Consider the following 26,861-nt stretch of genomic DNA (forward strand, 5'->3'; position numbering starts at 1 on the left):
TGAAGGGCACAGCATTGCTATTTGTAATAATATGCCATGTTTTATGCTTTCAGAATAGGATTAGCCAACTTGGACAGAAATTTTGACAGCTGACAGGAGGCACCTGTACTTATCCTGCAAACTTCAGTGCTCCAAAGACTGTTGAAATTTTCATTTCACGTGCTATTTTGCTATGCTGGAGGGAGGAGACCTGTCCACATCCTCCTGAAGGTTAAAAAATAATTAAATAATGGGAATGAACTCTACAAGTGGATTATGTCTTCTAGTGTGCTGAATGACTATGGGAATGTGACCTGGCTTCCCTTAAAAAAAAAAAATGAAGGCATTCCAGTGATTTGGATTGCCCGTGGTTCACTGACAACTGCCATGGGGAAACAATCATTAAATGTTGCAGAAAAGCCAAGCTAAATACAGAACATTTCCCTTCACAGAACGAGAATCAAAAAGGTTGTGTCATAACAACAAGCTGTAATTGAGAAACTGAACAATGACTGAAGAGTTGTAAGAGGCCTAAATTAAATCCAACTGAGATTTCATATTCCTTATGAAAATGAAGGTTTTATCATGAGATAATTAAAGCAAGGACAGCCAACTCCTGGTGTGCCAGAATGTGTAACTTAGCTTGTCATCCTGGTTCGTGAGAGTCCCTGGGAGCTGGGCAGGAAGCAGCCAGTCACAAATCAGCCACTCACCCACAGCAGAGCTGCAGAACCCTCCTCCTGCTGGACATTCCCTAAACACAAACCACAGGCACTGTCTAAGGAGCGTGCTCAGGAACACGAGGAACGACTTGTGTGCATGTCCCCATCACACCTGGCCAGGCCACGGTCAGGTGGCAACTGCAGCTTAGATACAGCACAGACAAAATGCAAAGGCTTTGGAGACTTTTTATGGGAGAGAAGGGAGCACATGAGGGCAGAAAGTGGTGCTAATCCCAGCACCAGGGAGAGAAAAGTGACCCAAAACTCTGAAATGGCATGTGCAGGAAGCTTAGAATTCTAACAGAGGTCACCAGCCACTCTCGGTGCCTGCCAGGTGAATCTTCTTGGAAGTAAAGAAGCGATTAAGTGTGTAACTGATAAGCATATGCAGCTGTGTGTGTGCAAACCATCCAAACTGAGACACAGTGAAATTATCTCTGTGAAACATGAAACACCTGGATTCCTTTCTTCTGTCTGGTTTTAACAGGAAAACAGCTAGAGGAGAAAAATGCTAAATAATAATCGAAAGCTCTTCTATTCTTGCCTGGTCTCACACTTGCAAGATCTTTTATTTATCACAGAAATGAGCAGCTCTCCAAAAACAAAATGGACAAGAAGCCAAGTGTAGAAAAAAACCCCAGAGGACTGAGACCATTTTGGGATAAATAAGTAAGAGCACCACAGTACATAATGTTTTAAGCAAAACAGCTGATATTCACAGCAATCCAATTTCTAAAAGTTAGGCTTTGGATGAAAAACGCTTCCATTATCACAACCTTGGATACATGCCACTCTTTACTCAGAAAATATTTCATTCAGACTTATGTATAACACAATCACTAGTGAATAAAATCCAGAATAAATTTCCCCTGGTAAAATTAAATTATTCAGACTCTTTCAGAACTTCAGCACATGACTTCCGGACGATACCATTTGTTTTAATCACAGCAGCCTGAACCCTGAGGCAAACCATACTTCCTCTTGGATCAAAACTGGAACCAAGAGAAAGCCCAAGCTTTGAGAAAGCCAAGCTTTTGAGAACAAGTGTTTTATTACAATAAAATAAGCAATCACACCATCAATTCACTCTCTTAGCAGCTGGCCCACTGTACTGTGTAATGACCACATGTTTTTTATCCTCAATATAAACATTTCTGTTTCGAATGCAACTTCATTTCAAGACTGTTCAATTTGTTTCTTTCAAGGGCAATATGGGTATCTAACACAGGTACACTTTAAATGATAATATCAAATAATGCTTTGGAAAAATCACATTCAGGGAATTATTTCGTTTGCAGCTCTTCTGTGTCCAGCAAATCTATTCATTTTCATTGTCTTGCCTGTAATTGATTTTATCAGCTAATTAGCTGGCCACCTTGTTACTATTCCAGCAGACTGTAAATTCCCCTCTTCATATGACGAACATACTTCAACATTTACTTGTTTTGCTCAGCCTCTCTTACCTGTTAACCTCTGCCAGAGCTTCCTCCAGTTGATGGCCACGGCTACTTGCAACATCTTCCATGGTCTCCCTGCAGTAACAGGACTGAAGTTGTTTGACCAGGCAGCAAATTCCCTTCGCCAAGGCAGCCCAGCAACCCAAATGCCTCTTAACCTCCTTTTTCTTTTTTTTATTTTCTGGAGTTATTATGGATTGAAGGAAAAATTGTTTATCTTGCTTTCCCACGTTCTCCCCACCTGCCTCTTCGCAGTGCTTGCAGCATTTTATTTGCATTTGGAACAACTACCACATGACTTACGCCATGACTTACAACAAATCATAAGTGAAGCATTTGTTCAATTCATACCTGGAAAGTACCATTTTTAGGTTCACAAGGTCGAATGCACCTAGGCAAAGGCTGACACCCAACTTCCCACAGCATTCCCACGCCAGAGCCCTTCACTCGCTCCGCGCTGCCCTCAGCCTCGCCCACAGACGCATCGGCACCGACGGGACGGGGAGTTGAACATGGCCGGAAAAAAACCCAACTTTTTTTCCCCACGAGGCAGCCAGGGGAGCCCGCGGCCCGTTTTCCATGGATAAGGGGCACGGGGAATGGCCATTCTCAGAGTGGAGGCCGCGGGGGCTACTCCTGAGGCGGCGCGCGCCGCCCTCAGCGCGGCCGCGCGGCCGGGGAGGGGCGGGGCCGGGCGGGGGCGGGGCCGGATTCGAACCGGGCGGCGGGGAAGCGGCGGCCATGGCGGCGCAGCAGCAGCAGCTCGGCCGGGAGCACCAGGGCATCACCCTGCGGGGCAGCGCCGAGCTCGTGGCCGAGTTCTTCTGTGAGAGGGCCGCGGGGGGACCTCGGGGAGCGCGCTGCGAGAGAGAGAGAGAGAGAGAGGGAGGGAGGGAGAGAGAGAGAGAAGCAGGGTGGGAGGGAAGGCGAGGGAGCGGGAGGCCGCGTCTTGTGGGGCGACATGGCCGCCGGGCGGGGCGTGGGTGGGAGGTGGTACACATCCCTTTCCATCCCCGTCCAAATCGCGCAGCCTATGGGATCAACAGCATCCTGTACCAGCGGGGCATCTACCCCCCCGAGACCTTCACCCGCGTGCAGAAGTACGGGCTGACCCTGCTGGTCACCACGGACCCCGAGCTGGCCAACTACCTCAACAACGTGACGGAGCAGATGAAAGGTGCGCGCCGGCGGCGGGGCCCTCCCTGTCCTGTCCGCTGTCCCTGCCGCTGCTTGTCGCGCTCCAAGTGACCGCCGTGGCTTCTTGCAGAGTGGCTGTACAAGTGCATCGTGCAGCGCCTGGTGGTGGTCATCTCCAGCATCGAGAGCAGCGAGGTCCTGGAGCGCTGGCAGTTCGACATCGAGTGTGACAAAACTGCGAAGGATGACAAGTGAGTACCGCGGGCCCTGCGCTCACCCTCTTCCCTGTCCCGAGTACCGCTGCAGGAACAGAACCAATGGACTTGTTCCTTCAGACCTTTCTCAGGGCCCTGCCCTCTGTTTGTCTGCAAACCAGTCATTATACGATTGAACACACAAACAAAAACATCAATAAAGGGAGACCAGCTATCACTTAACTTTTCTAAGGACTTAAAAGTGTCCCTTTCTACTCTAAAAATACTGTAGCAAACAGTCTACCAGAGCTTAACAAAGACAACTGTGTTTAGAGGGAACTGTCAGCACAGTAGCAGTTTTTTCTCTTACCAGAGTTCTCTTACTTTTCCAGCGGACCACGAGAGAAATCTCAGAAGGCAATTCAGGATGAAATTCGCTCTGTCATCAGACAAATAACTGCCACAGTAACCTTCCTGCCACTCTTGGAATCTGCCTGTGAGTATTCCAGACTGATCTAAAGAAATCAAACACTTTTGAAAAACCTCAGTAACTTTCCAACTTTGGAAAATATTTTCTGGTTTTCTGAAGCTTTTTTAATTATTTTTAATTATTACACTATGTGCACCATAACGTTTGTGAGGCAGCACTTTGTTAGACTGAAATCAGGACAGAACTTGAGATGGCTTAACAAACTCGGGGAAGTTTGCATGTATGCCCTAAGGAATGCAAGTTTTTGTGAATAATTTGTTCATATGAAGTGTTACACAGAGCTCAGCTCCACAGCATGGTAACATGTTTGAAAAAAATATTTACAACACCCGAGAAAACAAAAATTACTTCACATAAATATAACTTGTTTTAACTGTTTTTTTCAAATAACTTCTGAAAACCTTGGTCCTTGGCTCAAGTTCTAGAAGATGTACTTCAAACCTGCCATCTCCTTATGGTGAATTTGTTCTCCCTTCCTCCCAGGTGCCTTTGACTTGCTGATATACACAGATAAAGATTTGGCAGTGCCAGAAAAGTGGGAAGAGTCAGGACCACAGTTCATAGCCAATTCAGAAGAGGTTCGGCTGCGTTCCTTCACTACCACAATCCACAAAGTCAACACCTCAGTGGCTTACAAGAAGGATTCTGTTCCCTAAGATGCAGGGACAAGTTTCATGTGTGTAAATATCCTGTCACCTTGTATAGTTTCTGTTCATCATGCAGCTAAGCCATGAACACATCATTACTGTCCTCTGGATGAAGTATGACACAGTGACAAAATGCCTGTCTGTGATAATGTGACCCTAGACTAAGCTGGCATCATTTTTAAAGAGATTTTAAAAAAGGTATTCATGGTCATAGTTCAATTCTTACTGTATGAGCTAAACTAATGGTATGTTAAACCACTGCCTCTGCTAGAAAAACTGCCTAAATCTAGGATTAGCTGCTAGAATTGTGTTCAGATCCTGTAATTTTATATTTTGAAATTATTTTAAAACTGCATTCTGTTAGCAGTCTTAAGTTCTCTGTAGCAACAACAAAAAAAATCTCATTCCTGGGGTGCCAATTCTCATGTTAAAAGCCTGGGCTGTTTTATTACCAGAGATAACCCTAAAACAAATCAACCAAGCAATTTTTTTACCTCTCTACAATGGCAGCAGCTGTTTATCAGGAAAACTTTAAATAAACAAAGCCATGTATTTTAACGACCACTGGGCTCTAGTTCTGGGGATGGAGTTGTTCCGTCTGTGTCTGTAGTGTCTGTCCAGCATTTTCTATGTTTGTATTCTTGTTTTACAGAATAAAGCTTTGAGTTTTATAGTGTTCTCTAATTCAGTCTGCAGTCCTTCGTGTTTCAGATGGGTTTATGAATGCTACATCCTAGTTTAGAACTGTCACACAAGTTTAACACCCAAAAGGCATCCTCCTTGTGTTGTTACTTAACTGGTTCCTTCCTCAGTCCAAGTGATGTGGAGTCCATGTGACATCCATTTGTGGATTAACAGCTTGCCCCCAAGTAAGTCTTCAAGTAACAATTCAAACAGTCACAGTGAACTGATGACTAAGCACACTGCCTTCTTGTTAAACAGCATTCAACTCTTCATGTGCTCTTACCTGTTTTTGTATAACAAGAAATTAGGGATTTAAAACACTAGAACTTTCAGACTGCCATGTTGTTTTTTTCACTTCCTTCACTAGATTCATTCCAGACAGTATTTAACTCTTGTTTTTTCCACCCTTCTCCAGTGATGTAGGACTTTCTGTTATAATAATATAATTTCAAAACTTTATTTAAAAAACATCAAATACATATACCCCACACCATGACTGTATTACAACCTTTTTGGGCTTTCCTATTTCCAGGAAAGAATTAAAGAATTTTCTCCAGCAGTCCCAATCTAGCAGAAGTAAAAAAAAAAAGGCAGTTCTCTTTACATCAGGAACACGAAACCCATAATTTTTTAGAATAAATACAATCTGGGTACTTAAAAAGTTATATTATTCACTGCTAGGGCTTGTGCTGCAATAACAGAAGAATACCTTGGTGTTTTCTTTTGCCTGTCAGCAGAACTGTGACTGCACTACCCCTCACCCCTAGAAGCAGATGTGCTTCAAAGAGTGAAGTCTGCAGTAGTGAGCAGAAAAAAAACTCCTTTTACAGAGATGCAAAAGTCAAATTGCCCCAAGAAGCTCATTCTTGTAGCAAAGAGAATTTATCTTCTGTAAGAAGGGCCAGCCCGAAGTCCATCTCCACCATCATCTCTGTATTTCTTCCTTTATAGAGGCACCAGCAGTCAAGAGAAGTTGCATATAGATCATTGCATGTAGATTATGTCCATGGAAAGGTACATGTGAAAAGGAACAGGTGAAGTCTTGATCCTGAAGTTTTCACAAAAACCTGCAGAATAGGGAAGAAAATAAATGAGAAAGTTGTATTGTTTCCCAGGAACCAAGCCTTCATGGAGGTGTCCAACAGCATGGGCTGATTCCTAACAGGACCCATGCTCTTGATTAGTTTCCCCTATTGTGAAGTCACTTTGTAGAGTGACAATCAAAACCAAGGGAGCCCCCCCCAACATCTTCAGTGTCAGTCTGGCTGTCCTTAGGAAAGGGAATGAAGGGTAAGCCTCAGAATTCACCCAGCAGGCTGCTCACCTGACTAGTTGAGCTGACGGATGAGCCGGTTGATTTCATCACCTCTGTAGCCAGGCTTGCCCATCTCCTTGAGGAAACCCACTCTGTTCCGCGACGCGTGGCGAGCCACCGACAGATGGAACGGCCACAGAAAGCTGGTTACTCTTTTGAAATACTTCCCAGTTGAGTAGATTTCATGAATAAGGTCTTCCAGGCAAATGATACCACAGCCCCCTGCACGAGAAAAAGGAATAAATAAAGAGATGTCCGACTGTATCATTTTCCTTCACACTGCTCCAGAATTGCCAGTCTCAAGATTTTGTGTCTCCCCACCCTTTCGGATCAGACTGTAAACTCTCAACACCTAACTCCTCAATTTTCTCACCCTCTTCCTCACCTAAATGTTCCTCTATCAGCATGTTGTCTGTCAGAGGCACCCTCTTTTTCTTGATCTTGGCCTGGCCCCGTTTCAGGATGAGCTCTCGTACAGACTTCAGGTTAGGCTGCCTGTGCAGAAACAAAAATCAGATTCTTTAACAGACAGACACAATGCAGAGGGAAGCCCCATCCCACTTCCTTGTGCAGAGGTGGGAAAGTAACCAAGTTACACCAAGAACAATGAGAAAAGGGACAATAACAAGTTTCAGACATAAAGCTGACTAAGTTTTGACCGTTACTGGACAAGTAATGGATCTGTGATAGCAGCTGGAGAATCCAGTGACCCCCAAGTCACAGGAGGGGTACGTACCCCCACGCCACGTACGGCTCCACGGTCCGCAGCATCTTCAGCGTCAGCGGGCTCAGCTTCACGAACATCCCAGTGTAATTCTTCTTCAGCCGCAGCAACTTCATCACTTTTTTCACCCTCTTAGTCACTCCCTTAATGCTGAGGAAAAAAATACTTAGTAACCACACTTCTGTCATAGAGCAACAAAAGGCCTCAGATCACCAGCAAGGAGACGTGTCTGGGTTGATCGCACTGCCTTGGCATAGAAACAACACAACAAAGGGTAGCAACAATAAGGGAAGGAGTAGGGGAAGGCTCTTACTCCACAATCCTCACGACAAAGGCCAGTTTGCTTTCCTGAGGTGCCACTGCCTGCCCAGGTCTCTGCTCCATGCGCCTCAGCCGGGCATCATCGCGGCGTTTGCGCCACGAGTCACGAACAAAGGTCTCCAGACGCCTGAACTGGATCTGTTTCCCTTTCTGCTGCTACAGACAAAAGGAAAACCAAGTGTCACCCATCCCAACAGTCTCAGAAGCTTACATCTGAAAGGCCAAATGAAATGCAGCAGTAGTGAACAATGTTCTTCTAGCTTTGAAAACATAAGAAAATAAATTTGATTATCTAAGCCCAAGTGAGACAGAACTGAGGGACAACACACAAATTTACACAAAACCATTATTTATGAACAGCAAACAAATAGGTTTTCCCCAGGAAAAATATACATTAGGGAAACCAGAGCAAGACCCAGGATACTTCTAGACACAGCTACACACACAGCTCAGCAATGGCTGGGAAAGCCAGAAACAACATCTGGGCAAAACAGATGCTGTAATGTAACTCAAAATTACCCTCCAACAGAAAATAACTGCATTTAAAGTCCTTTTCTATACAGGCACACACTCCAAAAAAAAAAAAATTCAAACATTCAAGTAACTATTAAGTATTGCTCATTTAAACAGCCAACACCTGGCTCATCTGATAAAAAGTCTTTTCATCATTACTAGAAAATGTCAAGCCCCTTTTTCACATTAAACAGATGTTTAAATGCCTCTCCTTAGCTTAGGAATAAGTACATCCACCAAGTCATAGTGTTTTCATATACAAACAGGACTTGAAAATGCACAGCACTACACAAATATATTTAAGACACTCTACTGGTTAAATTAGCAGGCCATTTAAAATTAAAGAATCTGTAGTTGTGTGTCTTCTGTTCTATTTCACCTTGTAAATCACCAGTGAAATTGGTTTGAATTTTCAAAGCAGGCAGACCTAATCGAAGTCTCATCAGTAAGGTCCTTCTTAGAACGAGAATCTTAAGGAGTGGCTATTTAACATTATTGCTCACGCTTTCACCTTGGAAACACAGCAAGCCACTGATGCTTTTAAAAAAGTAAACACAGGATCAAAAATGGCAGGAGTTTTGCACATAATCCCACAAAATTCACTGGGAAAGCTTTAAGACAGACACCTACTGTATCAGCTGGGGTACAGCAGAACAGGTCTAAGACTGGGAATTAGAAAGGTTTGCTGTGCCCTGCCAGTTTGGAACTGCACAGTGCACACACCGTTGTGTCTGCACTTGGACATCTGCCACCCCCACAGGCAGAAAAAGGCTTTAGCATGACCTGTGTTGCTCCAACAGATAAGTAACTCTGAATGCACCCTCCGAAAAGCACTGTTTCCATGCAGGGTTACAACACAATGGTGGTTTCAGACAGAGAAATCCAGGGCAGCAAAGACAACTCAGCAGCACTGAAGTTTCCCACATGTGGCCGCAAACACCTGACTATCACTGATCCAACACAAACAACTCGCAGTCTTCCATATATATTCCGTTTCGGTGTAATAACCCGTAAAACTCTGTCCTCTTTACAAGGCTCAGAGACACACGGAGAAGATGTTGAGAAGATCTTCCGAGGCAACTCGGAACCCGAAGACGATCCCTGCCCACCCGGGGTGTTCGCTGAGGGCCCCGACCACCCGGATTATTTCCTAGGAACTCCAAGCAACAGCGATTTCCTCCTCCGGAGGACGAGCTAGGGCTGCACGACCAGGCTCTGCCGGGAGCCGCCGTACCTTGCGCTTGTTGAGCAGCGCCTGCTTGGCCTGGGTGGCCTTGATGGCCAGGTACGCCTTCCTCTTCTTCAGCAAGTTCTCTGGTACCAGCGGGATCCGCCGCCTCGGCCTGTGGGAGGGACAACCCGGTCACATCCCGGTCGCATCCCGGTCACATCCCGGTCGCATCCCGCCGTCTCCGTGGCCACCCTCAGCCCGCGGATGGCAGCGGATCCCGCATCCCCTCCCTCCCTTCCTCCCTGCCACACTCACTCCTCCAGCTCCGCCATCTTGCCGGGCCGCTCCCGCGCATGCGCGGGGATGAGGCGCCGTAGCCGCTCCCCCTCAGGCGCTGCTCGCCTTCCCGGGAATCGCCGAGTGCCGGGAAGCGCCGGCCCGGGAGAGGCTCTGCGATCTCCCGGGGGTACCCACACGCGGCGAGCCGGCGAGAGGAGCGGACAGGGGGACACGGCGGTGTGAGAGCCGCGCCACCCGCAGGTGGTGCCAGAGGCTCGGGCTGAGCTGGGCGGTGCCGGGGTTCCTGAGGCGCTCCCTGCAGCGGGGAGGCCGCGGTGGCGCTGCAGCCGTGACGGGGTTTCACTGCTCCCCTCGCTGGTGCTGCAAACCTTTACAACACTCTAAGTGAGCCGCTAAGGTTTTGACACCTAAAATACGAAAATACGTGTTTAGGAACTCGATCCAAAAATGCCGGGAATAATACGGCCCTCGGTGAGCAAATCCCCGACTGGCTTTTTTTTTTTTTTTTTTTTTTTTTTTTTTTTTTTTTTTTTTTTTTTGGATAGGAGACACAAAGCAACAAGGTCATGAGATAAATAATCTGAAACTTTTTCCGTAATTACACAAATTTCACCCCGATTTATAAAACCGGCTGGAATCCCTGGTAGCTCAGAACAGAGCAAGTGAGCCATTTAAATTTACGGATGAACTCGCTCTGTTTAACAGGAGGGAAATGCAAACAGGCTCTCGGGTGTTCCATTATTAACAGCAAGGAAACAATAAGTAAATAAATATTTGAAGCGCTGTTGCCATGAAAAATGTCTCCCAGCACAGCAACATTCCTAGAGTGACTCGTTAAACTTTAACCAGCGGTTATATTGTTTTAATGAACAATATTTTTTATATATATTTTTATATATATATATGTATATATAAATTATACTATATGTAACAATATGAATTTAAATTCAAAATGTTCCCACTTTGCTGTACACCGCCCTTCAGCACTCCGAATTCCTGCATGGAAAATTTTAAGGCTCCGATTCCAAATGCCAGGCCAGGAGATGAGGTGGGATGCCAGAAGTCCATGAAACTTCTTGCCTCATTTTCTCATTCCATGGGTATAAAACCCCATTAAATTAATTTCAGATCCCACAAAATCTTGATTCATGCTGCGTGCAGTCTCAAAACAGCAAAAGGGTTTGAAGTCCATCACTCTCATCATCGAACTATGCCCCAGTCTGAAATGTCTATAAGAAATTCCTAATAATGAGAGCCAAATAAAATATTTGGAATATATTAATAAGGAATATTATTAATTATAATTACAATATTATAATTAATAAATACAATTAAATAAATTTATAATCGGTGATCTTAAATTATGCCTATTTTCAGATCTTTTAAGGAAGAAGTTTTTATGATTTGGAAAGATGCCCAGGAACTACTCCATACACACACTCAAACCAATAATTAATAGAGAGAAAAGCTGGGTGATTCAAGACTTTCTTTCATGAAAACAGAAATTGTATGGAGATAGACTAATATTTCATAAAAATATTTCTGAAAAACACTGTGGATAGATGCTTGGGTTTATTTTTTTTCAAAATAAGCTTCCTTAAGATGGGCATTTTTGTTAGAAATCCTGCACATTCCCTACAAAAGGAGCAACCTGGGTATAATGAAGACATATGGATGAGACTAATGCAGGTGTGTATCCTCAGTTAGTAGCACCTAATATGTCAAATTGAAAAGGTTAAAACAAAAAACTTTGTGTCTCCCTGGAAAAAAAACTGAGCGGGGCAAACCCATTCATTCTTTAGTGCTACTCATTTACCAGCATCAATGGAAAATATTCCAGTTTCAAAAGCTCAGTTTTACAGTAACCATTGTGAATAATTCCCTGGAAGAAAAGCAGACTACTAATAAAGCCTTGGCACTGTTCACAATTATTGTCCCTGGAAATTATATCTGGAGGTTTAAGTTATGAATATTAAATTACAAATTTATATCTGTCAGAATGTTCTCACATTTTCTAAAAGAGTGGTGGTACCTATTTACAAGTTTCCAAAGTGAAACATTTGTAAGAATTAAAATGTAAATTGATTTTGTTTTACCTCTAATGCACTTGTAAAGGCCTGGCTAGTGAACCTGAAATTACAATAAACAGCAATGAAAATAATTTATTTTTCTGTCTTGTCTATAAGAGAGTGCACATAGCAACTGCAATTTGAGTGTACAACAAATTTAAGTGTGTCTTTAAAGAAAAGTGGAGGTAAAAATAGGCATCATTATATGTGGTCTCCACAGGTCTCCATGACCTCTCTTCTCCTTCCACAGGAATGAAAACTTGCATTTTATTTGGGAGAGAGACACATTCAATTATGTCTGAGATGGAAGACAGTGAGAACAGAATAGGAGTCTTTCCCACACTCAGTAATTGGGAATCCTAACTCTTGCTAGATTACTTTTTAATTGAACCTTCGAGATAATTATGCCATTTAGGTTGTGGAAGCATATCAATAAGTACACCACAGCATAAACTATTCATAAAAATACTACAGACTGGGGAGCCATAAAAAGAGATGGAATGGAATCACATAAATAGGAAGTTCATCACGTCAGTGTAGACAACTTAATAGGAGTTGCTTTGTTCAGACAGATCATGCTCTCTGTCCTAAACATCAGTGATTCTGATGCAGTGGTGATGGGTGGTGGACAATCACTTTTATTCTTTTTTTTTAAAAAAAATAAAGCATTTAATTATTTTTATTTTATGGCTCTGGTTACTGATACAACTATGTAAAATGCTTTTGCAAGTTCAGTTTGGGAGACTAGGGAAACAACAGGCAGCAGGTGTTTCAGCAGAAACAGGAATCAGAAAAGGATTAAAACATCCTAAGAGAGAAGTGACCTGCAGTAAATACTATAAAATCACAGCAGAGTAGTTTCACTGCTTTGTAGGAGGGTTGAGCCCTGAAGGAAGCTGTGGCCCTGAGTGCTGTGACAGCCCAATAGGGCTATAAAGGTCCTCTCACATTTTTTCCCTGTTCATTTATGCAGCAAAAGTTCTGACTGGAATATTTGATTCTGCTTGCAATTATTAGTAACAGCTGCCCAGTCAAGATAAAGCCACAGAGCATCGGTATTTGGCCAGGAAGTACCAGAGCCCGAGGGATCTGCGGATACCTGTGGCTTTATCCCAGGAAAGGGGCTTTGTCCCTACACACAGCTGAAACAAAGGAAGGGAGTTGCATCATTCTCCTCATGGCACAGCAGAAGATGTTACAAGGCTGAGTGCAGAAATACAGCAGATAAAATCAGGAAATAGAAGTGCAGCAATGATTCACAAATTTTATATGAAATGATGGGCTCAAGGCGAAATAATAAGCGTGGGAGTAGGATTTTGTAATTATTAGAAATGGATAAAAACATCAGCTTAATGCTTAGAACAACAGAACAGTGACTGAAAATTATGAGAGAAGGGGTAAAGAACAAAGCAGAAACTGATTCCACAGCGTAGCCTCCCACACCCACATTTTGGAGGCTCCAGTTTTGGTCAGTCATCTTTCTTCCATCTGTCCATCCAACACCTCCACCCATCTTCCCCCAAGACAGACTTGGAGAAGGTTCAGAGAAAGAAGATCAAACACAAGGAATAGTTTCCATCTGTGGAGCAGTTCCATAGACTGGACCTGCCAGCTGGGAGAAAGGTGTCTGAGGGAAGATAAAACAGTCGGTAGAATGATAAATGCTGGGATAATTGCTCCCTCTTTCTTTCAGCACATGAGGAAAGGAACCTCAGATAAAGGTAGCAGGAGGCAGGTTCACAGCAAACAATGTGCTTTTTTCAGCAGATAAACTTGTACTGAAGACCCAGACCTCTTAGCCACCACAGGAGTTATACATTCCAGCCATGCATCCCCACCCATCTCCCTCCCTCCCCTGTGGCTCTGGCCGTTCTGCTAGCTCAGCTCTAATCTTTCCAATCAACCGAGATCTATCCCATTTTGTATTTGTCCTTGCTATTATAGCACAATATCAGAAAAGGCAGACAGAAATCAGTTTCTTTGCCTGCATACAAAAGAGTTCATTTAGTCTGAATGCATGCCCTTCTCCCCTGTTCAGCTGCACTGCATCCCGTTCTCCTGCCTTTGAAGTCCATCCTTTCCAGTCTTTAAAGAGCTTCGGATAAATGAATCCTGTTCCTGCAGTGAGCTATTATCACTGTCTAAAAGCTAGAAGGATGAGGCAAATTTGCCAAAAAACCTGAGGAGAGGTGGAATAAGTGAGAAGGGAATCAAGGAGCTGTGTAGCTCTGGATAGCACTGCCCAGACCACAGCTGTGGAGAGCACCTGCAGCAAGCCAAGCCCAGTTGCTTGGTTCCAGCAGCTTGGAGCATCCCTGTCCAGAAGTAACAGTGATCAATCAGCTGACAGACTGATACTGCAGGGGCACTCCATCACCTGGAAAAATTGGGTATGAGATGAGGGGAATGCCTCACAGGAATAAAACTGCAGGAATAAAACACAGAAATACAAAGCAACTGTGCTGCTCCTCTTGCTGTGCTCAGCAAGACTTGATTCTTCCCTGAGAGTTTTCCATAACCCCAGGTGGGATCAAGGCCTTTCTAAATCAGATGCTGTGTTCTCACATCACCTGAGTTTCTGACTCAAGAGACTTCTTTAGGAAGAGCTCCTAAAGAAAAAAGAGGTCCTGTTTCTAAAGGAGGATAACAAGCCTGTCTTGCTAGTTCCAGTTTTTTATACACATATTAATTATACTGTAATTTATTATTTTTTTTATATATTGTATAGAAAAAGATTAATTATCTTTTTTTTTCTGTTTTTTAATAGTAAGAATAAGCTCCTGTCAGTACACAAACCCAATAGTGAAAGAAATCAGTCAGGTGCAGGTATGCTTCAAACAAATGTTAATTATCAAAATTATCAAGTAATTGTCAAAATGTTAATTCTCAAAACAGTGTCTCCCACCTTGGCATCTGACACACTGCAGTTGTAGCTGAAAAATGCTGGCACACACATGCTATTGTTTTCTTTAAGCCAATTTTGTCAAGGCACTGCCTAATGTAAGAGTTGGTGCTATGTGATGAGGCAGAGCTGATTAGGCAGGTAGGTTTTATCAAGGAAGAAAAGGCTCTTAAATCTGCAGCAGAGGGAAGAACCTGACCTACTTTGTGTATATCCTGGTGCTTTCATTTCAGGTGTTTTTTTCACAGTCTTCCTAAATTCCCCATATGGCCAATGTAGAAAGGCTTTGTGTATTTTCACAGTGCTTAATTTAATTGCTTTAACTCAGCTCTCAGTATCTCCCTGTCAAAGAAAAATCATTCCTCACAAGCTTTTAGACAGGAGTTGGAAATGAATACCTTCAAACTCACTACATTCCCAAATCTCAAAATCTCTATTCCGAAACACTTTAATATGAAGAAAGAATGGGAAATGATGGCTTCTCCGTCCCTCTTTCTCTCCAGGTCCAGACTGGCTCCCTTTCTGGGAGATAAGCTTGAATGAAAACACCTTATCTGCAGGATTCAGCATAAAGATAACAAGGTGCAGTGTAATGGATTGACAAAATGCACGATGTGTTCCTACTCCTGGTGTCAGGAGGAACGTGGGGCAGGAAGAGGTGCCCGTTCTGAGGCTGGAGCTCAGCTCCAGGGATTTCCCACAGCTGTTTTCAGCTCCTAGCAGGGCAAGCCCTGGCACCTTCCTCTCCTTCCCATTGTACCCTGATTTCTATGTGGAAAAAGTGGACGTGTAGGGCAGGAAAAAGCCAGGAATGATTCCTGCCCCATCCTAGCTAGGCCTAAAAACTACAGACTACATTGCAGCACAGTATAGCCTGGGATGTGCTGTAGTCCCTGTATTGCATTTTGATCCAGATAAGGATTTAATTCAAAGAGGTCACTTCTTCATGGATCCTTCAAAACTTGGAAGGCACTGCTGGAATTCAACCCTGTTATCTGTTTGTAATGATCTGAAGACACCTGGATTTAGTGGTATTTTATTATTATTATTATTATGGATCACCCACCAGATGGTTTCAATAAAAACACTCGAGATGATGAATAGCGCATGAATTCCTGACACCACTTTCAAGTGTTGCTTTTCTGAATTTGCATTGTGGAAGTTCTCCCTTGGGCATGTGTTTTTTTGTTGCTGATTCTCTACTCCAGTTTACAAGACACCACATCTACAAGCTGCTTTCTGAATAATCACCTCTGCCTTTGAGGTCTGGACACCTCTGCCAGCATGCACGGGCTACTTTCACCACTTTCTACAAACAGATATTCACTGGGAAATTAATGTAAGGTTTTCCATATGGAACTAAAAGGGAAATTCAGGGGATTTAGTAGAACAAATGGAAATATTTTTTTCTTCATTCACCCTAATTAAAATTAATATCACTTTGGCTCCAACTAACCCCAGTGACTGTAAGGAAATGAGTAGCTCAAACCAGCAGCTCGCTGAGCCGAGATGCTGCTGCACATATGGTCTGTGTGATCACGGACTGTTCCTGAGAAGAGCCCAGATGGGTTACAGCAAGCATGCAACAGAGACAGCCATGCTTTAGCCTCACTTGTTGCTGTTATTAACTTGTTTCTCACTTTCACTCTACTCCTAACTATGAGATACTTGTCTATTGTCTATTTTCACCTTAGGCATAGTCTCTTCAGCTTGACTGTAATTTCTCAGTGCCTTCTTGCAGCCTCTCTTTTAATGACACAAGTTTTATTATACAAAGAAGCCTGACCAAGAACTGTGCATCTTTAACAGACTTCTCCAAACTTATCACACCCTTATAGCTGCAGTGGCATTAAAATCTCACAGTCCTTTGGAAAACTGCACTATCTGCCAATAAAACTTTTCTTCATGTTATTCCCTAAGTGGTCACTAAGAGTGTTTCACATAAATACATACAACAGGAAACATTCTTCCTGTTTTTTTTAAACTCAATTTTGAATCAAAATATCTGATCTGTATGCTTGATAAGTTTTGTGGCTGCTGCTCATAAGGTGTGAAATACTCTATTTCATCCCTTCCAAATTCTATTAAAATCTAGTGCTTAAGTTACTGTTCCCCTGAGCTTAACCCATTTTAATAAGTTTTAGATGATTATTTGGTTTCTAAAATTTTATCATCCATCTCCTAAATCTCTTTCCTTGCTTTAGCATACCCTTTGGAAGACACGTGCCCAGAATATATTAAGGAAAATAATTACCAGTGGTGCAAATATAAGTTTTGCTTTGTTAGTAATTAATTTTATGCCTGCAGTTCTAATGCTGGTGTTGGGTAGAAATTAAACATGGTATATTTAGAAGGTTTATTCATGAAGAATAAGAATATCAGTCTATTGCAAGCCAGCACACTTTTGCACCTAAAAAATCTCAGTAGCTTCTTATGGTTTTGTATTTGGGGTATCAGAGCACTTCAAACTGCATTGACCAGAAAGACTCAATCAGAAATTCCACCACTCCTCTAGAGCTCCCCTTCCTTCCAGAAGTGCATTTTCAGCCGAAATAGCAGCTTTGGCCACATGTTCTGACAGTGTGTATTTTGTTACTTTCTACCATCAAGTACTGGATCTTTATTATGCTGACTGTAAAATGGGATAAAAAATAGGACTATGCTAAATCTTAGTTTATATAACACTAATTTAATAGGGAGCAATTAAAGCACAGCTAAAATAGAAACGTGCCCTTTAGCCCAAAACTTAATTTCAGCTGAACTCATGTTCTTTCCAACATAACAGGAGGCCCATGCTAATTCTGTAAAAATGAACTTTTTAAGTTACACTTACTTATTAGCAGCATTTTCATTAGGACTGACAAGAAAAAAAAAAAAAAAAAAAAAAAGGAAAGAAAGAAAAAGCTTAAGCAAAAATCTTTAAGCAAAAATATTCCCACAGATATATTACTTGCCTAGGAAATTATTCACTTTTAAAAGGCTATGTCTTATTGGGATAGTCGTAATTCTTTGTGATCTTTCCTTTTTTTGTTTTGGTTGTTTCAAACATGTTGCTTTTGAGAAACTTAGTCTTTTGATTTCACTGAAATCTGAGTTAAGCAGTAAATTCTCTCTTCTTAGGAGAGAATTTACAGGGTAATAGGTGCTGTAGTTTGTGTTAAATTAAGTGTATGCAACACAGGTGATGATCAGCATGGCAGCTGAACACAAAGATCCCATCTCCACACGTGGGCAGTGAAATCCCAGCCTATAATGAACAAATTTATTGCATACAGTAAGTAAATATTTGTTGTACCAAGTCCCATAGTTGCTCCTCTATTAGTTTTTCCCAGTCTCATTAAAACTGGATTATGGCTTAATGTTGCTTTATTGTCTGCACTTTGCCTGCACAGCAGTACAGCAAGACTTAATTGAGATTTTGAAACACTTTCACAGTGACACAGATGAGAAGGACCCTCAATTCTTGTGGAGGCAGGACAGGAGAAGAAATAGATGACCACAGAAGCCTGGCAAATATGGAAATGATCCTTAGCTTCCACAGTGGGACTGAAAATTCAAAAAAGGACCAAATAAGTGTGGAAGAAGCAGAAATGCATCTTCACTTACCAAATGTTACTGCACCAACTCAAGGAATCTTTGCAACAAGATAGGCACTGTTAAAAGAGCTCTGTTTCCCCAGAAAAGGTCTCCACTTCTCTGAATGACTCAAGGATTCACTTGCAACTGAGGAAAAACCTCCTGTGGTGACCAGTTCTGTGCACTTTATCACCAGCTGTAGGAATTTCCCATAATTATGCTCTGCAGGTAAATTACCATCAACATAATAAACACATCCAGACATTAAACATGACCTGAGAGGCATCTGGGATCTTTGAAGAGACAGAAAATGTAATGTGATTAGAGTTGCTCTGAAGATAGCTATGAAGGAAGCTCCTGTTTGAGAGGATTTTGCCCACATGCCTTCCCAAGAATAATACCAAACAATAACTGACATTTCTGCAGGGTCTTTGGAGCAAGGAGCTTACAGAACAGAAGTGGAACTGCTTCCACCCCAATTTTTTTAATGTTTCATGATCAGGGCCTCAAAGTCAATGCTCCAGCTTGAAGCTGTGCCTCTTGATGGGGCAGGATGGTCCTGGCATTCACATCATCCGTGGAAAAAGCTGGGAAGACTGTGCCAGACAGACAAGATGCCCATGATCATTCACCCACTATGAAATAACCCAAATCCCTTGGTGCTGGTGCAGGGAGACCTGCTTCACCTCCTGTGCTTTTCACACAGGAGTTAAAGGCCATAAGAGCAAGACTCAAACCCAGCTTCTTCCTCTATCTCTTCCCAGAAACCAAATTTCAAGTCTCAGCACGCTCCTGTGGACTCCGTTTGAGAGCAAATTAATTACAGGCACAGTGGAAACGTGAGCAATTTAAAATCTTCTTGCTTTATATGTTTATGTCCTCTGGTCTGAATTTCCTGAGAGAAAATGGACAATTAAAACAGCACAGAATTCCTTAGGAACTGCAAGCAGCTGACACATGGCTGTGAGGAGGCAGACAGAAGGAATAATTGAAAGGACTAACAGGGAGCACCATATGCTCACAATTTGGATGTGGCCACAGGCAGCACGGAGCATGCAGCCAGACCAGTAAGGGCCACAGGTGCCAGCAGCTCTAGGAACAAAAACAGTAAATCCCTAAGGAAAGAGTAGCTATATCTAGGACATGGGCATCACTCAATGAAAGATCTGGACAGATGAGTCCTGGAGGATTTTGCTGTATATGTGCAAAATGTGCAATATGTGCAAATCCAGCTGTGTGTGGCTGGGGACGAATCAGGGATTGTCTGCAGTGCAGTTTTTAAGCTAGAACACCCCATTGTTGGCACATTGACAATGAAGACATGTATCTTGCTCTGATGCTGTGACAGGGAGTGATGGACTGTTTATCTGTGGGCAGCACCTATCTGTGGGGACCCTGCCAGCTCAGCTTTTAGGGTTCCATGTGAGCTGGAAAGATGGTCTTGTTAGGGCAAATTCCTCATGGGAAAGGAATCTTCTTCCAGGTGCTGCCCAGACACACCAAGGCTGTTCACAGCCTGGCCTGGAAAAGAAGATTAGGGCTCTTTCCAACTGGCTTGCATATTCTTTTATCTTACCATAAATATAGAAACAACATACTTGAAAAAATAAACTTAATTAAAGAAAGCCAGAGGAGATGTATTTACTGTTAGCATGTCCTTTTACTCAGAGATAAATGGTTAAACTCTTCCCAAAATATCTGAACAGCAAAGATGAAGCTGCTTTTGTGACAGCAAAGAAGTGGGACTTGACTCTTCTTGACTTCTCTTCTCTGAGCTCGTAGCCAAGAGCTGGACACTGGGAGAGCCTAAGCCCTGACTGTACAGCAGAGGTAAAGCCCTGCTTACCCACTATATAAGGAATAGATCTCCAGGCTTGCAATCTCAGCAAAAGGAGGAAGACATATTAATAAACTACTATAAATACAGAAGTGTTTATGGGACATGTTATATAACATTCCTCCTCGAGCTTTGTGCCTTCCCCTGCGCTGACAAACACCACAAAACATTTTATCTCTCTGCCTCTTTATATTAAAGGGAATCTAATTTTAAAAACAGAAACTGGGCCACTATCTAATGATTTAAAGCTATAAATTAGCATTCATATGAGCCAAGAGTTTGCATCGTGTTCTATTTCCTGTTTCTATCCTACCCAAAGAATATTATGCATTTTTTTTCTGTTTGCAGACTAATGCTGGAAGCAGGAGTAGTTCCACAATTTCAGAATGCATTTAAGAGAGAAAAAATGTATGTTTCAAATGCGTTAATTGGAAGTTAAGGGAGGAAAGAAATTACACTAAAAGCTTAAGTAATTTTTATGATGGTTGAGGTAATAGATGGTGTTTGCTTTTCTTTGCAAAAAAATGTCAAGTAGCAAGCCTACAATCCTAAAAGATGTGAAGAGCTGCTAACCAAAAAGAGGCCAAAAGTTGCAGTGGAACAAAGTATTTTCTTAATATTTTGTAAGGAAGACAGTCTGACTTTGCCTGCTTAACATGAGGAGATGATATTAGATCCCCATATAATCTTCAAGAAGAAAGAAAATGCAAATACAGGGAAACCTCATCCCAACCCATGCAGAAGAGTGAACGCAGCAATGATGCTGCTGTCTCAAACACATCCAAATTCCATGATAAATATAAGACAATAACACATATGTTTTGGTACATCAAAGGTTTTTTGCCATTTTCTCCAGAAAGAGGCGTGTTTTGATAATTCAAATTCCTACCTCTGGGCTTTAGGGACAGTTTGTGTAAATAGTTTGATTTATAGTTGCTGGGTCCTCTGCTGGAAAGGAAGAGAGGACCAGCCACGTAGGAAGTAGCTGACAAAACGCTCGTGCTGTGGGAGTGCATCCCTGGAGTACATGCATGGGAGGGAGCCAGCTTTGTAGCACTGTGAGAGGTTCAGCTGGCAGCACACCAGGAACATTTTGCTCCCAGCTCGGAGTGAGCATGGGAAGAGGTTGGAAAATAGAGCACCTTCACAATATGTCATTTCTCATCGTAACTAAAAGCTGTCATGGCTTGAGGGAAGAATGTAGGGGGGAAAATGGAGCAGGAAAGAAAGCATATGGAAAACACAGAAGGAAAGAGTGTGGAAGCATGGAAGAAAAAACAAGAAAAGGGGGTTAGAGTAGGTGGGAAAATCAAAAGAGAATTAATAGGAGAAAAGAAAAAGGAAGAGGAAAGGAGAAAAAGACTAAAGACTGGAAGTGGAGTGGATCAAAGACTTTGGAAGTGACCATCTCTGGGGCCCAGAAGGGCTGCTTGCAGGGGAAAGACTTTATCTGATCAACTCAAAGGCCTGCCTGAGGTCATTTTCACCCACCCAAGCCTTGTGGTAGGTTTTGCTGCCCACACGTGTCAGGGTCTCCATACAAGGAGCTCCCTGAGGGAGCTGGGGCAGGGTCTCAGCCAGGAGGTCTCAGCCATTTGCACCTGTGTTTTACAGGTTATTTCCACTGTGCACAATAGCCCTACCCTTTCACAGACAGCACAAATGCTAATTTGTATTGTTACTCCCAATCTACTCTGCCTTTGGTTTCCCTGGTTTTGGTAGGACTCATCTCTCCATTTCTTCAGTGGGTACCTTTCCTTTCCTTAGCATTCCTCTTTCATAGCTTGGAAAACTCAGCTTTAGGTTTGAAAGCAGAGCAGCTCCCCAATATCTAGTGGAAGCACAGTCTCTCCTCCACAGGGTATGGGGACCACTGGTTCCCAGTATAAGCCCAGTCCAACAGGACGGGCAGGGAAAGCTGAGCTGGGGGCAGCAACAGTTCCTGGCGTCTGGCTCAAGTGCAGAGCCAGCCAAGGACAAATCCATCTTGTGATTGCACTCAAGGCCTCAAAATCCGCTTTTGTTTCCACAAGGAATTAAAACAAACTCTTTCAAACATTTCTATCACACAGAATTGTGTTGAAACATCTGTTTTCTAGCTGAAGATATTTTTTATTACTCTGTTAGTTTGGATATGACCAAGGACTCTGTCCTAGATCCTTCCAATTAAATATTTTGTTGTGAAAGACCATGGATGTTTTAACTGACCTTTTCCTTAGGTTACTGCTCAGATATGATACATACAGAACACCCAGTAAGTAATTAAAAATTCTCCTTGTCTCTATTAGGTATTTGCCTACAAATAAACTATCTTACACTCCCTCTATAATGAAAAATGCAAAGGAAGATGCCATATATTAAATTGTTAATTGAAAAATAATTGGGCTCATGCATAATTAAAGGATACTTCACAAGCTCCAATTTCTTTATTCAAGGAAGAAAGGAAACCTGAAACATGTTTCAAACTCTGTTTTACAAGGGTTAACTTAATTCTTGGCAATGAGACTGAAAATTATTTCAGATTCAAAGAAAAGCTGGGTTAGGGGAAAAAGAACCAGCTTGCAGCAAATGCAGCTTTTGGTGTGAGGCCTGAGCATGTTGTCTTCTGAGCTGCTGAAAACATTCCACTTAGGAAAGGGATACTTGGTTTTGGGGGTGCAGCCAGCACCAAAAATATGGAAAATGGAGGTTCAGTGGTGGTACAAAAATAGGTTTCATGCTAATTATTTTTTTTTCACTTATGTTTCACCTATGGAAGTAATTGAGCTTTGTAAAAACCTGTTTTAAAGGGGTCTGTTTAGGCATTCGCTGTTAAAACCAACAATATGAACCTACTTATTTTTATCACTGGTTTAGTTCAAGCAAAAGAAAAAAATTATTATATTTCAGATTTGTAAGCTCTCCAAAATGGAAAGCTGCTACATTATGATGGAAGTTATTTTGAAATATTAATAAAAATTATAGCTAAGGATTAAGAATCTTAATAAGTAGTGAACTTAATAGAAAAGCAGTGAACTGAAGACTCTTGCTTTTTCTTATTGAGGACCCTGAACTTTAAATTTCCCCTCATCTGTGGAAGTCTTTGGAGTCCAGTAGGGATTCTAAGGATAAACACAGTGAACATTTTGTCTTTGCTGTTTTCTCAGAAGTAGAGAACATAACTTTGGAGAAAGCATTACTCTCTTCTGTGATCTGCCAAGCCATCAAGGAACAATATTAAACATTTCCCAGAGGGAAACAGATTTCAAGTCCATTAATTTGGACAAACTGTCATTTTGTCTTCTTGATGTCAAATCTCGTGTAGGAACTTGATTTCAAGAATGGTCTTTTGTGGAACCTGCTCAAGGAGTTGGAATTTGAGCTGAACAGAATGAAAACGTTTAAAAGCTTTATGTAAATATTCTTTGCATAGCCTATTTCCAAACACCTATCCATACAGCTTTTGTTGGTGCTTCAGAGCCAAGCTGAGCTCACACAGTGCTGGGCAGCTCCTCCTTGCCCTCATGTAGAGGCATGGAGCCCATGGAAAAGAGGGAGGAAACCAGCAGGAAAATCAAACGCCAGGCTTGCTTCTTCCCTTCCCCTCCTTAGCAAACTGACTCCACACAAATATCTCTTAGTGTTACCTCCCCACATTCACCATTCCTAGTGCTTCAGCTGGGAAGTGTCACAGCAGCAAACAGCACAAATCAGCACCCCTAAGATATGACCTGTGCTTTTGGAATACTGGAGAACTCAAGAGCACAACAAGGCCGTTCCTGCAGTCTTGGCTGAAAGTGGTTTCACTGAGAGCTGGACTCACAAAGCCCTTGCTGGACCTGCAGTGAGATAACTCAAGTGGAAAAGGGAGTCTGAGCTTTGCCCCTGAATCAGAGAAGCACTGGGGAAAGTTCCTTCCCCACAGGGGCACAGAATTCACACACCCAGACCTGTTGCTTTCTTCCTGCAGTATCCCTCTTGGGACTGCATGACTGCCCCAAGCTTAAATCCCTTGCTTGCCCCACATAATATTCCTGGCAAAATCTTCCTCCTCAGGGGCGAGTGTGACAGGAAAATAGATCAGGGATTGATTTTGATGTTCTAGCCTGAGTAAAATTGGAAGGTTTTAAAAAAACAACAACATAAAAGGCATTTAAATGAAATAGGCAGCATGTCTACAGGTCAAATTTCTACCTAGATCTCACTTTCAGAAAAAGATTGTTCAGAACAAAAGGCTGTTGTTTCTCTCTTGTGTGCACTCCTGTTATTGAAAAAGCGCAAGTCAAAATTTCCAGGCCCGAGTGCCTAAGCTCATAAATGAGCAGTCCGGTCCCTATAGGAGATTTCAGGAATTTGCCAATAACTCCAGGCAAGAGGCACTGACCCCACTGAGAGGCTGCAGCTCCAGGTGCCCCCACACGAGGCTGGCACTGACCCACACCCACTGCCAGGGCACCTCTGCCCCAAAGCCCCAGCTCAGAGCAGGACGGTGCCATTTGTTTTGGCTGGAAAGGAAGCTGAAAAGAAAGAGCCTAAGAGATGTCAGAAATTAATAACTTCTCAGATCAAGGCTCCAACCAGTTCAAAAAGCTTTTCTGCTGACAGTAGGTTGTTTTCAATGCTAAGAATGAAGTATTTATCTTTATCCTTTGAAGCTGTGCCATTCATACCAATAAAGACACAAGAATCCTGAAAGGGATACTTACTAAAACAAAATGCCTGTTCAAAAATAATATATTTTTCTGTTTGAAACCACATTGTACACAGAGATCCTTTGGAGCATTTTAAAGACAAAAGCAAGAAAAAGAAAGAAAAAAAAATTAAAACCTTTCTTTTCCTATGCACCAAGCAGTAATAAAAAATAGAAAAGTTATGTCAAAGTGAACCACTAAATGAGTACGCTTTCTGTACATCAAGCCAATACAAATTTCATAAAACTTTCCTTGTTAGAGGTACAAACCATCCATTAAAAGAATAACATTGTCAGGCCATAATATTATCATTTGCACTGCTCCAGCTGAATGTGAAGTTGCCTATTGCACTGAAACAACAATATCAGGTATCACAAAGCTGTGTCCAGCTCCATGACAGCACACTCCATGAAGGCAGCCTGACTCTGGGAGGTGAAATCTTAATTACAGAGGTACTGCTGAGGTAGTATTTTCTTCCAAGCATTAGGTTACTGGTGCACTGAAATTATTAAAAGGGCATCTACAAAAGTGAATATCGGTTTACTATGGTTTCCTAACAAAAATAATAATTAATCCTTGCACACCATGCTTATATGTGGAAATGTAATGGTCATTCACACACAGAATTTAGGAATGGGTTAGCCATTGCAATAATTACTTTGGGCTGTCCTCACCTTTTCCTTAGTGTCTGCTAGATAGCAGCATATTAAAAATGGTTCAGGTTATGGATGTTAAGATCAAGATCAACAAACAAACCAAGACTCATTATTAAATTCCCACAGTGCTTTTATCGTCAAATTTCAGAGTCAACAGATTTGTGAGCATCTGGCAGCTGCACAAGTGACAAATCATGAGACAAAGCCTTAGCTGATATCACATGAAGCTGACACTCCAGGGCATGGTGAAGGTCACAGTGGCAATTTATCAGGAGTGCAACTCTAGTGGTTTTCTGTCATATTTATATATTTGGAATGTTAAGATAAAGGAAGAGAATGCTGAGGTTGTTCTTGAGCATAAAAGATAAAGCATTTTCAGGGACCACTCTCTACCTGCTTTGTAATTCCCAGAGAGGTCACAGAGGTTATCACAGGTCTCTGCCTTATGCCAAAAACTACCAACTTGTTACTGCACTTAAGCTGTAGGATTAAGGACATTTTAATGAAGTGACCCATGTTCAGACTGCTCCCAGATGTGCAGTGGCAGGTTCTTACCAGAGTGATGTCTGCATCCACCCGACCGAATCAATCTTTCTTCAGAACTGCACTGACTTAGGGCCATGCTTTGAGAAGAGCCTCATATCCAAGAACTTTCATTTCAAGCACCTAAACAAAAGCATTTTATGAGGTTCATGATAAAGACAAAGTTACTCACTTTTAGAATTAGCTTGAACAGGGATCCACCTTGAATCCCAGTCCCAGTTTCATTAACCAATCATGAAAATAAGGATGCAGCTAGAGATTTCCCACATCTCATCCTGAAGTTTTCTCCTCCTGTCTGCTGCTGTCATTCCTCATTTATGCAAGGACAGAAGCTCCCTGCTTCTGTGCCTTAAGGCATTCAGTCATATATCAAAGCCTTTCTTTCCTTTTTCAGCCAAGAGAACTCTTGAAAGACACCACCATGGGAATCAAAGTAGGGCAGCAGATAACTTGAGGTTGTATCCTAATGTTCCAAGGCCACTGTTTGTAAGCTTGACATTAAAAGATACAGTAAAACTTTCCATAAATAGCTGCAGATGATCCACTACCTCACTAAAGCCTATAGTACTTGCAAACATTTGAATGCTGGATAATTTCTTTTCCAAACCTTTTTTAATTATTTGAAGAGCTTCTATAAACTCCATAATTTAGGTTTTGTGAACTTATAAACTCTTAAAAGGAAAGGAGGAAAAAAAATCCAAGAAAATACAGAAGTCATGGACAAATGAGCTTGAAAAGGTGTCAAACTGTAGAAAGGAATGCAGTGCAAAAGTAATTTACTGTTTGCACTGGGGTCTAAAGATTAATATTTCAAATATGTACGAGTGGAGCATTCCACAATGGAATCTATCCACATCCACAGGGTGGTGTTTGTCCTATAGTAACACATGGAAAGGTTAATTCCTACTGTGTTTGTATGGAACAGATTGAACACAAGCTGTTTGAGGAGAACAA

At 42.2% G+C, this 26,861-nt stretch overlaps 3 protein-coding genes across 34 annotated transcripts in view; 1 reads left to right on the forward strand and 2 right to left on the reverse strand.

The window, feature by feature from the left end:
- LOC147653292 (uncharacterized) overlaps positions 1-2,844 on the reverse strand; it is an 80,905-nt gene extending 78,061 nt beyond the window's left edge. For 10 of the 11 annotated variants that reach the window (XR_015286580.1, XR_015286584.1, XR_015286579.1 and 7 more), the window contains exons 1-2: positions 2,510-2,844; positions 2,165-2,233 (exon numbers count right to left, since the gene is read on the reverse strand). Coding sequence is in view for 4 of the 11 variants with exons in the window: in XM_086888212.1 (XP_086744338.1) it covers positions 2,165-2,233; positions 2,510-2,523 (83 nt within the window). In the remaining 7 variants the exon portion in view is untranslated. The remainder of the gene's footprint in view (positions 1-2,164; positions 2,234-2,509) is intronic. The other variant, XR_015286582.1, reaches the window with a different exon arrangement.
- Positions 2,845-5,310, forward strand: MAD2L1 (mitotic arrest deficient 2 like 1). The gene is made up of 5 exons (XM_086888219.1): positions 2,845-2,984; positions 3,189-3,335; positions 3,426-3,546; positions 3,882-3,985; positions 4,463-5,310. Exons 1-5 carry the CDS (start codon positions 2,900-2,902, stop codon positions 4,633-4,635), a joined length of 630 nt encoding a protein of 209 aa, XP_086744345.1. The 5' UTR covers positions 2,845-2,899; the 3' UTR covers positions 4,636-5,310.
- A 432-nt stretch (positions 5,311-5,742) lies between these two features.
- Positions 5,743-26,861, reverse strand: part of RPL7L1 (ribosomal protein L7 like 1) — a 142,204-nt gene continuing 121,085 nt past the window's right edge. For 18 of the 22 annotated variants that reach the window (XM_086888198.1, XM_086888187.1, XM_086888197.1 and 15 more), the window contains 8 exons: positions 25,920-26,030; positions 9,670-10,061; positions 9,418-9,526; positions 7,663-7,826; positions 7,362-7,499; positions 7,011-7,120; positions 6,635-6,847; positions 5,743-6,377 (listed from right to left, as the gene is read on the reverse strand). In XM_086888198.1, the coding sequence (XP_086744324.1) occupies positions 6,639-6,847; positions 7,011-7,120; positions 7,362-7,499; positions 7,663-7,826; positions 9,418-9,526; positions 9,670-9,686 (747 nt within the window). In that variant the 5' untranslated portion in view covers positions 9,687-10,061; positions 25,920-26,030 and the 3' untranslated portion in view covers positions 5,743-6,377; positions 6,635-6,638. The remainder of the gene's footprint in view (positions 6,378-6,634; positions 6,848-7,010; positions 7,121-7,361; positions 7,500-7,662; positions 7,827-9,417; positions 9,527-9,669; positions 10,062-25,919; positions 26,031-26,861) is intronic. The other 4 variants (XM_086888195.1, XM_086888204.1, XM_086888199.1 and 1 more) reach the window with 1 other exon arrangement.

This window comes from Cyanistes caeruleus, chromosome 5 (genome assembly GCF_971803275.1).
Source record: "Cyanistes caeruleus chromosome 5, bCyaCae1.hap1.1, whole genome shotgun sequence".
NCBI lineage: Eukaryota > Metazoa > Chordata > Aves > Passeriformes > Paridae > Cyanistes > Cyanistes caeruleus.

Excerpts from the sequence above, each read along its gene's own strand:
- MAD2L1 (XM_086888219.1), top strand. The coding sequence starts at position 2,900 with ATGGCGGCGCAGCAGCAGCAGCTCGGCCGGGAGCACCAGGGCATCACC. Across the intron at positions 2,985-3,188 it reads GCTCGTGGCCGAGTTCTTCT|CCTATGGGATCAACAGCATC; the intron begins GTGAGAGGGCCG and ends CAAATCGCGCAG. Across the intron at positions 3,547-3,881 it reads AAAACTGCGAAGGATGACAA|CGGACCACGAGAGAAATCTC; the intron begins GTGAGTACCGCG and ends TTACTTTTCCAG.